This window comes from Geotrypetes seraphini, chromosome 14, assembly GCF_902459505.1.
Source record: "Geotrypetes seraphini chromosome 14, aGeoSer1.1, whole genome shotgun sequence".
NCBI lineage: Eukaryota > Metazoa > Chordata > Amphibia > Gymnophiona > Dermophiidae > Geotrypetes > Geotrypetes seraphini.
The window spans coordinates 57,777,743-57,789,336 of record NC_047097.1 but is presented as its reverse complement, the minus strand read 5'-3'; the positions used below and the strand labels follow the sequence as shown (position 1 = coordinate 57,789,336).

The 11,594-nt window shown below is 42.9% G+C and overlaps 1 protein-coding gene across 2 annotated transcripts in view; it reads left to right on the top strand.

The window, feature by feature from the left end:
- Positions 1-7,224: 7,224 nt before the first annotated feature.
- The window catches only part of UBE2Q2 (ubiquitin conjugating enzyme E2 Q2), an 86,196-nt gene continuing 81,826 nt past the window's right edge, over positions 7,225-11,594 (top strand). The window contains exon 1 of one of the 2 annotated variants that reach the window (XM_033921055.1): positions 7,225-7,780. In XM_033921055.1, the coding sequence (XP_033776946.1) occupies positions 7,625-7,780 (156 nt within the window). In that variant the 5' untranslated portion in view covers positions 7,225-7,624. The remainder of the gene's footprint in view (positions 7,781-11,594) is intronic. The other variant, XM_033921054.1, reaches the window with a different exon arrangement.

Below are 11,594 nucleotides of genomic sequence, written 5' to 3'. Positions count from 1 at the left end.
GTACCTGGGACAGTGGGGGGGGGGGGGAGGGGGTGTGTGTGAGGTGATATGGACAGCATCACAAGGAGGAGGTGGGATTGAACTCACAACCCCAGGGTGCTGAGGCTGTAGCCTATCAGCACTGCCCCACATTACAGCATGTCCTGGTGAGCTTACAATCATGCAGCAGGGGCAATAAAATAGTTTGGTCAGAAGGAGCAGCGTGGCTTGAAACCCCTGACGTCAGGGTACTGACGCTGTCACTTTAAATGTCATGCCACTATCTCCCTAGACCAGCAGATTGATACAGGAGTGTTTAAGGTATTTGAAATGACATAGCAGCACTTTGGGAAAGTTGATGTCAAGATGTTTCGATTACAAATGTGAAGCTTGTGACCCAAAAATTAGTTGTGTGCATGTTGTGAATGGAATAGATGCCTTCTAGGAGCTGAATTTGTCATTTGAAATCCTACTACTGCTCCTTTGGGATGTGCTTTAATTTCAGTATTCAATGTAAAAGATTTATTATGCACAATTGTAGTTTTTAAAAGGAATCAAAATTTACCCACAAAAACATGAACAATTTGATTGAGACAGGTTTCCATCATTACATTTTACATGATTATTTGTGAGGGCCTGACTTGGAATACTTACTTCCCTGGGACAGGAGGCTCTACGATTGTAGCGCCGGGTCAGGCGGGTCCAGGAGTCCCTGAACTGCAGGTATGACCTGCGATGGCCTGCCACTCTGAAATAGTGGTGCTCATGCACTAAAAAGAGCCTGGCCAGCAGCCTGGAGTCTTCAGTGGTGAAGTTTGGCTGTCTCCTGGCAGCCATTTTAGGAGAAATAACTGCGTATGAAGAACGGGCGATTCTATGACGTCACAACGCATAAAAACGCGATGACGTGTTTGTGCCGCGTGGGCGTGCTTGCAGCAGCCGCTCCGCGCTACATCAACACTATAGATTACATCCTAAACCACGCCGATATAGCTGTTATACAAAAAAGTACAGCAGAACGCTTAGAAGCTTACCATGTAAACCTAATGAAACACAATGACAATTTGTAAATTAAATAAATGAAGATTGGGAAGTGAGGTTCACATATTTTAGCTTAGCTATGCATGGGTGGGTGGAAAAACAAAATCATATTCTGTCTTTGGTAACCTTAGTCAGGACTTGAACCCCTGACCTTTGGGGAAGATACAAGCAGTGCTTTTAAGCACTGAGCTATGTTGGGGACTTGGGAATGGGAGTCTCCAGAAATGGCTTTAGGTACAAGCTTAGAAGCTTACCATGTAAACCTAATGAAACTTCACCTCCCCCCCAAACACAGTGACGTTATAAATTAAATAAATGAAGAGGTTCACATGCTTAGCTATGCATGTTTGGGTGGGTGGGTGGAAAAAAAAATATTCTGTCTTTGGTAACCTTAGTCAGGACTTGAACCCCTGACCTTTGGAACATACATGCAGTGCTTTTAAGCACTGAGCTATGTTGGGGACTTGGGAATGGGAGTCTCCAGAAATGGCTTTAGGTACAAGCTTTGACAAGGGGTAATCATTGCAAGTATCTACAGGTATATTTGATCTAAGAACACCCAATGAACGTCCAAAACGATTTCAAAATTCTAACGGCTTCTATAATGTCAGATGCTACTTTATGGTTAGGGTTAGGGCTACAGTTAAGTAGCTCGGTAGCTCAGTTAGTAAACAAGCTGTACCAGTTATCCATAGGTTATGAGTTCAACTCGCAGCTTGTCTTTTACTTGATTATAACATGAGGGGTTTATGCTGCAGGAGTGTGTTGTTGGGGTGTTGCAGGGGTGTCTAGGATGACACAGAATAGTCACTTGCATTTTCTACAATGCATTTGAATTTCTTAAGATGAAACCTTAGTGAGCCGGGGAGCAAGGTCACCGCAGCCTCACACCTCAGATGAAAAGGTTAATTTATGAGCGATCTGGGTCTTCAGCAACTCGGAGCCCTCCTCCCGGCTGGCCAGAAGGAGGAAGCTTTGGCGGTGGTGATTTTGGTGGTGAGGGAGGGAGGGAGGGAGGGAGGGAGGGGGGGAGTCACCTGGCTGCTGCATCTGCACTCCTGCTGGCCACAGACCTACTGATCACAGAGCAGAGATCACAGAAGCACGTAGGTATGTGCGCATGCGTGGCTAGGGTTTATATATATACACGTATCACATCTAATTTTCATCACAAACACATTAGCGAGACTATACACAATACATTAAAAAGTTGAGCTTGGGTTTGATAAAATAAACAGCATAATTTTGACTCTGTATTACATTTATTGAACCATACTTAAGAATATGGGTGTTGCATCCGTGACAACAGTGCTTTACACCATTGAGCTACCAGTCTTTTGCCTCAACTGACTGTGATATGATAGCTAAGTAGAGTATACTTTAGCACATTACTAAGGTATGCTATGACAGAGGAATTAGAGACACAGGTGTAGGTCAGTGAGTAAAAGCACTATCTCGATCATCTGTAGGTTGTGAGTTCAAGTCCCGGCTTGTCTTTTACTTGTGGCATATCTACCTTCCAGGTGCACCTTGATGATGTCACAATGAGATCAGCATTGTGCTGCTTGCTATTTCCTCTTCCTGTGAACTGGAAGCCACATTCAGGTTGAATCTGTGTTTTGATTGTGTTTCTTGTTGTGAAGAATGAGCTGATAGTAGGAATGTTTTAAGACCAGGAGAGTGTTCTTTGGAGCAAGATATCACTTCTAAACTATCCTCTCTGAAATAATGTCTCTGGCAAATCGAGAGAAAGCTTATTGGATGACTTAGGGTGCCTTTCCTGCCAGTCTTTGTGGAAGTTAAACGAAGTTTATAAAAAGTCTATATGGTGTTCAAAGTCCTATCCTTTCCACTTCTAATAGGAGGTGAGTATGACATTCCTGTATAGCTTTCTGTGTAGCACACATCTACTGGTTCCCACCTTCCATTACTGATAATGTAAGTTCAACACCCACTCGGTACGTTTCATTTTCTAGTTTTCCTTTGAAACATAACATATTTCGTTTCCTTGTATTAATGGTAAATTGTACAATTCTGATACAGTGTTTTAGTTATGTTTTTCATCATCCTATACTTATCAATGCTGAATGTGTGATAATAAAGAGTATATATAAAGTATAATTTTTAAAAAAAACAAATAACAAAAAACAAACCCGTACTCACGTCTATCACGGGTCCATTAGAGACGGTTCAGAAACCTGCGTCTATTTTGCGCACGTCTATTTTGAGGGACGTCTATTTTGCGCGACGAGGGACGTCTATTTTGCGGGACGTCTATTTTGCGGGACGTCTATCTCACGCCTAAATATAGTTAATTGGTATTTACGTTTACCGGACGTCCAAAGCACGCCTAAGTTAAACGTACTAATAGAGAATTTAGGCCTGAATGCTTAAGTGTTGGGAACACCATTGGTAGATGACTACACCAAATTGTATGTTTTTAGCTATTAGCAAAGTATGTTAAATTTCTGTTATTTTCCACAATAAAATGCAGATATTGAAGGTTCGTTTAATAAGATACTACTAGATATTTTTGCATAAAATGTCTTTTTATCAATATATCATTGCTGAGTATGAAAATATAAAAATTATAGCTCTAATGCCAAGAAAATTGCTCAATTAAGCAAAAATAATAACAAATTTTAACAAAAACGAAGCTTTATGTAATCAGCGACCCCAGGATGGACTTTTAAAAGTTTAAAAAATTGACTTTCTGATCAAGAACAATCAAATACATGGGAAAAACTTCAATTTGTACAGTTTTTCACATTTAAAGATTTCTGGATAACCCTGATGCGATAGTTACGTATTCGGGAACGAGTGAGTTCCTCTGTCAGTCGCACATTCTACGTTTTATCATTCCCTCTCTGAGAAACTCCCTAACCCCCTACTTGTCCCGTTTGCTTGATTAGATTGTAAGCTCTACTGAGAAGGGACTGTCTCTTGAATGTTTAATGTACAGCACTGTGTATGTCTTGAAGCATTATAGAAATGATTAGTACAATGTGCCTGTCACATACCCTTGAAGTAAATAAGTTCTCGTGTTAGATAGACACTGTGAGAGAACCGTGTGGCAATCGCATACTCTTAAAGTGAATTCCTGTGTCAATCGGGGAATCTCTGTGTCAGTGACATACTGTGAAAGTCAGTCTATGTGTAAGTGACATTGTGCGAGCTCCTGGGAATCAGTGTGTCAGTGACATTTTAGGAGTTCTTGTATCCATTCACTCTGGGAGTACTAAGTTGCCACATCAATCACACAATCTGAGAGCAAGTTGCTGTGCCTAAGAGTGAATGTGTGTGTCAATGAACACTGGCAATGAGTTGCTGTTTCATTTATACACTCTGGGAATGAGTTCCTATGTCAGTCATTCATCCCGGGAGACAATGGGCTCCTTTTATCAAGGTGCGCTACGGGGGTAACACTCTATAAACCCTTAGTACTCTCTAATTTTTCTAGTTACCAAACATTATCTAAAACCCATAATTCTCCCTTAAAATTTTATCTCAAAACTGAGATGGAAAAACAAGATATTCTCAAATTGTATTTTTTTTAAATAAAACTGCTTTGTTCTGTGGTCAACAGATAAATGTTTTTCCAGATGTCTCTAAACAGACACAATACAGGAGGAAGCAATTCCTACAACTTAAGGATAAAACCTTGAGTGTAGGTGCTTCATTTTTTCTTAAATTCCCCTGCAAGTGTTTGGTGGTATATCAAGATACCAAATATATCTTTTTAGATCCAACTCATTTAGAAAATTTTCTTATAGACAAACCTAAGTTGGATATTTTGCCTGTTATTAACGTAGAGGTTGAGACGGAATGATAAATGGAATTATTATTATGCTTGACTCTAGAGTGTATTTGTGTTGAATATGTTGATGATGCTTAATTATTGCTTGTTAAAGGACGTATCAGGAATAGCCAGCCCCCAATAATGTGGACTTGAAGATTATTATCTATTTTATTTTCAATTTCCTGTGTATTTGTTTGTTTTGCTTGAATTTGTTATCTGCTGTAACAATTAATAAATTTAATTTAAAAAAAAAAAAAAATTTTATCTCATCATTTAATCTATTGCTTCAAGTTGAAATGTAATTCTTGTTTTAGTTTGGATGTAATCCGCCTCGAACCGCAAGATAATGGCGGAATAGAAATCACTAATGACGTGTAATTTCATCACGCGCTAACCCCCGCAGCAAGCCAAAAAACTAACACCTCGTCAATGGAGACGTTAGCGACTTAGCGCGGCAGGCGGTTTAACGCGCGGTATTCCTTGATAAAAGGACCCCCAATGTATGGATTAGTGGCACTTTAGGAGATCTTGGGGTTCATTTTCAAAAGAGAAAAACATCCACAAAATGGGATAAAGAGGCATTTGCACATGTTGTTGGCTAAAAACATCCAAATTGCTATTTTTAAACACATTTTTAAACAAGGTTTTCTATGCCGTTTGCAGAGTGTCTAAATTTCAAGGGGGGCGTTGGGGCTTGTTTTGGGAGAGATCAGGGCAGACTTATGATTTGGACATTTTTCTGCAAAAATGCAGAAACATCCAGGGCAAGACTTAAGTCTTTTGAGGCTAGATCTGTTTCAATATGGAATAAGCGTCAAAAAAAGGTGTCCAAACTGAGCAGATGACCATGGAGGCATGAACACATGGCCCCCTTTGCTCCCCCGGTGAATGAAACAGTACATGCCAGTCAGTATGACAGCTTCAGATGTTATGGCTAGGCCTATTAGAATAAGTAGGTCTCTGGAGTAGCCTAGTGATCAATGCAGTGGACTGCAGAGAAGGGGACCCAGGCCCATATTCCACTCTAACTAACACACTGGTGGTGGAAATGTGAACCCTCCGAAACCCACTCAAAACCTACTATGACGACTTATAGGTGACATCTGCAGGCATAAGGGCTATTGGGAAGGTATACTACAGCTGGGCGAAGTAGGTTTTGAGTAAATTTTGGATAGGACACTTGCCTTTCAGGCAGGTAAATTGCAAACTTGGTTAGGCAAAATTATTCCTCAAGCCTTATCCTACTATTCTTTTAGGAAACTAGTTAAGACCAATTTGGTTGATAAATTTATTACATGATTTAGATCAGGGGTGTCCAACCTGCGGCCCCGTGAAGTATTTTGTGCGACCCCGGTCGAGGGCGATTCAGTGTTTTCCTCTGCTGCCCCCGGGTGTTTACCATCTTGCCAGCTCCCTCCTCTGTCTTGCTGCAGCATTTGCGCGGCCCCAGAAACTTTTTTTTTTTTGGCCAATGCGGCCTGAGGAAGCCAAAAGGTTGGACACCTCTGATTTAGATAGTTTTAATGCAGAATCTATGTATTTTTCATACAATTGTCTCTGTTCACTAATTGTCCAGTTCTCTTTTATGTAAATCGCCTAGAACTGCTGGTGTTGGCGGTATAAAAGAATAAAGATGTTATTATTATTATTATTAATGAGATATGTACCTGGGAGTTCACTGCAGTGCCCCCTATGGTACCCCACTGCTCTGCTGGGATGTCTGTGTGGCTAGTCTGCTAAGAATGCTGGTCCTTCCTATGTCTCAATGGCTGGTTTTTGTGTGGTTTTTCATTTGGACAAGTTGGAGTTGGTTGTTTGGGTGGTTTTTTTTTTTTTCTGAAAATGGTTCAAAAAGATAGATGCACTGAGGACAAACGCATCTAGGAAATTGGCCAGAGGATGTGGTAAGAGCGGATAGCGTAGCTGGTTTTAAGAAAGGTTTGGACAAGTTCCTGGAGGAAAAGTCCATAGTCTGTGATTGAGAAAGACATTGGGGAAGCCCTGTATTGGTAGCATGGAATATTGCTACATCTTGGGTTTTGGCCAAGTACTAGTGCCCTGGATTGGCCACCGTGAGAAGGGGCTACTGGGCTTGATGGACCGTTGGTCTGACCCAGTAAGGCTATTCTTATGTTGTTAAAAAAATTTTTTTTAAAAAGTTAGACGTTTTCCCGTTTTGAAAATAGTAATTTCTCTACTGGAGTTTTTGTGTCAGTGGAACACTGTGGGAATAAGTTTCCCGTTCAGACACAACACAGAGGGAATGTGTGTGAATAACCCTTTGGAAGTGTTGTGTCAGTGACATACCATATGGGAGTGAGCTCCCGGTTCAGTCACACACCCTGGGAGTGAGTAAGTGTCAATTAGGCTCTGGGAGGGTTTCTTTTTTTGTGTGTGTGTGTGTCAGTGGCGCACTCTGCGAATGAGTTCCCAGTCCAGTCACAGCACAAGGGGAGGCAGCGCGTGCCTCGGTGCCACGCCGCGCGAGCCCAGCCAGTTCCTGTGTCAGCGGCGCATCCTGGGCGGGAGCGTGTCCGGGTGTCAGTCCGCGAGCCGTAGCCCTGGCGTCGCTGCGCCTTTAATTGCGCGGCGGAGGCAGATACAAAGGAGCTGCTGCTGCGAGCTTCCCCCCGCCATCTTTCTGAGGCTGTCCCGGCCCTGCGAGGCCCGGAGCCCGGACCCCGCCGCCAGTTTTTCCCCCCGCCCCCTCCCTCCCTCCCGGATCCTACGCCCAGCCCGCCCTCCCGGCGCACCGAGTCCCGCCGGGGATAGTGCGCCCCGTTCCTCCTCGGAGATGACGGTAAGATGTCCGTGTTAGGGCTGAAGGCTGAGCTGAAGTTTCTGGAGTCGATCTTCGATAAGAACCACGAGCGGTTCCGGATCGTGCACTGGAAGCTGGACGAGCTGCACTGCCAGTTCCTGCAGAGCAACAGCCCGCTGACCCTGCACTGCAACATTACGGTGAGGAGGAAGGGGAGGGGGGGGGGCGCCCCGGTAGCTATAACGTCACAATAGGGCCCGAGCCTGAGCTGCGCGGCGGCTCGCGGAGGGAAGTGCGCCGGCCAGGTGTGGGGCCTGACGGATGTCTGCCTAGTGGATCCGGGAGGGGAATGAGGAAGGCCTCGGGGGTGCTCCCCTTCTGGGGGGGGGGGGAGGCTTGGTGACGCTGCTGCTGCTGGGGGGGGGGGAGTTGAGCGTGGGGGATGGGGTGTCGCTTTTTTTGTGGGGACCGAAGCACAGACTTTTTTTTTTTTTGGGGGGGGGTAGTGTTATTCTCCCTATGGGTCTGGAGGACCTTTTGAGGAGGGGGAGGGTCGTTGGTCATGGGGGTTTTGGGATTTATTTCTAGGGTGCCCTCCCCCCCTCCCCTGTGTAGAGCTGCTAAATTCCCCAGCTCTAGCAGTGAGGCTTTTGGGCCAATCCTGCTTTTGACCTTATCTCCCCCCAATTCATTGTTGTATTTGTAGTCATTGATTCTATCTCATGTACATTTTCTAAGGCACCAGCATGGGGTTGTCAGAAAGCTGGACTGGCTGTAGTTTTCATCATGGAAAACGGTAACTAGGCAGCTCTTGTCTGTGGGGCTGAAGGAAGGGGGTTATAATTTTCATGGTGCCAGGAAGCAAACAGGGAGAAAATATGTCAAGTCGGGGTGCCATTTCTAGGTGCATGCATTGATCCCTGGAAGCACATTCTTGGGGGGGGTCTGTATACTTTTCTTTAAAGGCAAGGGTTATTTCTAGAATGCCTGTGATGATCCCTGTTGGTTGGAGAAATATTTGGGGGATAGGTTTCTGTAGTGTCTTTAGCATTCATTATGAAACTGTGGAGATATTTCCAGTGTGTTTGCCACATCCCTGCTCCCCTGAGGAAGGCAACCCTTTCCATTGTATCTTTGTGCACCTTTTATGGTGTCACTGAGGTCAACTTTGGGGATAAGAGCTTCTAGCCTTCATATTCTAATCTAGACAAAGATATGAATGTGAGAGTGTCACAGAGGAGCACTGAGGCCTTCCCCTGAATAAGGCATTTCTCTTAACTGTTAGGATGAGGCAGGGTGACAATAATCACTTGTGCCTGACGGATCTTTCCCTGATAGAGGAGAGCAGACACACTCAGGGATATATATATATATATATTAAAGCTAATATTACCAGTGATATTAGAGAATTGTACATTTTGCTTTTTACAGCAACTGACAGCCCTCAGTGAATTAAGTTATGCACTGAAGTTCAAAGTAACTGATAAAGTTGTATTTTTTTCCATACTGGCACGTGACAAAAGAAAGCATTTGGTTCCCACCTGGCATGATATGGCAGCTTAATGGTCCTACCAGGAGGCTGGGGGACAGCTGAGTGTGAAGCACCCAGCAGGAAGTCTAAAATTTAATAGAAAAATAACTTGAATAGCACCATATGTTGATGCAGTGTGCTCAGGTGGTGTTCAAGTTGGCTGCATCAAAATACCTTTAAGTAGAAACATGAAACCCTTGAAAAGAGGGCTTTTCGGATTAGTACCGTTAGGGCTAGATTTTTAAAATGGGTTTCAGGGAAGCATTTAGAGGTTTATGACAACGCTGAACACCATATAGCTTTTTACCTCATTCCCCTTGCACAAATAATGGTAACATAGTAAACATTGGCAGATAAAGATCTGCAGAGTCCATCCAGTCTGCCTAACAAGGTGGACAGGGTTGTATTTTGCACTCTGCATACACAGATTCAGCTTTCGTGATTAAATGCTGCCATACTTTATCTCTCAAAGTGCAGGCGTATCCCAATAGCATCCATGCAACTGTTATTGTTGCGGGGATGCTTTAAAGTGGGAAGAGAATGTCAATAGCAACTTTAGTACAGAGTTAACCACTCCATGTCAAAAGGGAGAGGCTGAGCCAGGTGAGATTTTTCACACCTGCCTTATTTTATGGGTTTTAAGCTCGATTTGAAGCCATAGATGTAAAACCAGGCCTGGCTGATCCAGACCCTTCAGACTGGAGGCTGTTTAGTTATCTTAATGCTAAATTTCACTGTAAATTTATTTTATTTCCTGCTTCTCAAGATTTGTTGATGATATTCTAATACACAATCCCACCCATTAAGATGGAGAGGAGATGTTCTCTTTCCAGCAATGTTGCTGATGGGTGTTATCTTATTACTAAATCTAAAAAAAGTGAAAGTGGATGGATAAATAAATAACAATCACAAATTTGCTTCACATATAAGGCTGAGAGTATTAACTGAACGGAAGAAAAGCCTCAGGCTTGTTCCGGCAGGGCATAAATGCTCAAGCCTCCTCCACCCACATCATCGGCAGGAAAAACTTCTGTGGAGAATATACAATTGCCACTATGCTAATTTTAAGTGTGGGACTGAGATGTTATCTAGCAACCTTGACAACTGTGTTGAAAACACTTAAGTGGCATCTTGTCTACTAGCCAACGTTTCATGGTATACAACCGTTTCTTCAGGGCTTCCTGACTCCCACTTTCTTTACACAAATTGTATTGTTTGCTCGCACAATCTCACCAGCGTGCAAGCAAACAATGCAATTTGTGTAAAGAAAGTGGGAGTCGGGAAGCCCTGAAAAAACGGTTGTATACCGTGAAACATTGGCTAGTAGACAAGACGCCACTTAAGAGTTTCAACACAGTTGTCAAGGTTGCTAGATAAATCTCAGTCCCACACTTAAAATTAGCATAGTGGCAATTGTATATTCTCCACGGAAGTTTTTTCTGCCGATGTGGGTGGAGGAGGCTTGAGCATTTATGCCCTGCTGGAACAAACCTGAGGCTTTTTCTTCTGTTGAGTTAATACTTTCAGCCTTAAAAGTGGAGCAAGTTTGTGATTGTTATCTTATTACGGCATTAGCCTGTCTGCTTCGATATTTTAATCTCCACATTTACATCTTATTTACAATTGAAAGGCCACAAAAGAAAAATTGGAGACACCATCTTGATGAGTTTATATAAAAGTGGGTTATAATATATTGTGACTACAGAATATCATAGTGCATCTGTATAGGTCCTTGGTGTGACCACGCTGTTCTGGTCGCCCCATTTGAAAAAGTATATAATGCAACCATAAAAGGTGTAGAGAAGAGCAACAAAAATGATAAAGGGGCTAGAACATCTTTACCAAGAGAGGCTAAACAGTTTAGGGCTCTTCAGCATGGGGGAAAAAACAAGGATTTGTAAAATCATGAGTAGGGTGGAACAGATTAATGGGGAGTGGTTGATTACACCTTCAAATTGTACCAGGGTTAGGAAATGCTCCTTGAAACTAACAGCAAATTAAAAACCCAAGTGGTTGAGTATTTTTTTCCCACTCCAAGAATAACTAAGCTGTATGATCTATTGCCAAAGAATGTGTTCAAAGAATTCAGCATAGCAGGGTTTAAAAGAAATTGGAACAAATTTATAGAGGAAAACTCCATAAACAGTTATTAGCTATGTAGGCTGTGTGAGGTACCACTTATTTGTGGGAAGGAGCTGCAAGGAATGGCTCCATTCTTTGGAATCTGCCTGCTTTTCCAAATGACTCTGCTTCGCCACTGTTGGAGATAGGCAGCTGGGCTTAATGGACCTTTGGTGTGACTTACATGGTATGTTGTGTGATCTTTTGATAGCCCTGATAAAGACAGCGCTGCTGTCCTTGACCAGGAATGCAATAAATATTTTGCTCTTTTTCTGCTATTAAGTCTGTCCAGCTGAGATTCTTCCACTTTGATGAACACTGAATATCCATAGGCAGTCTAACAGCAATTCTAGTGCAATAGA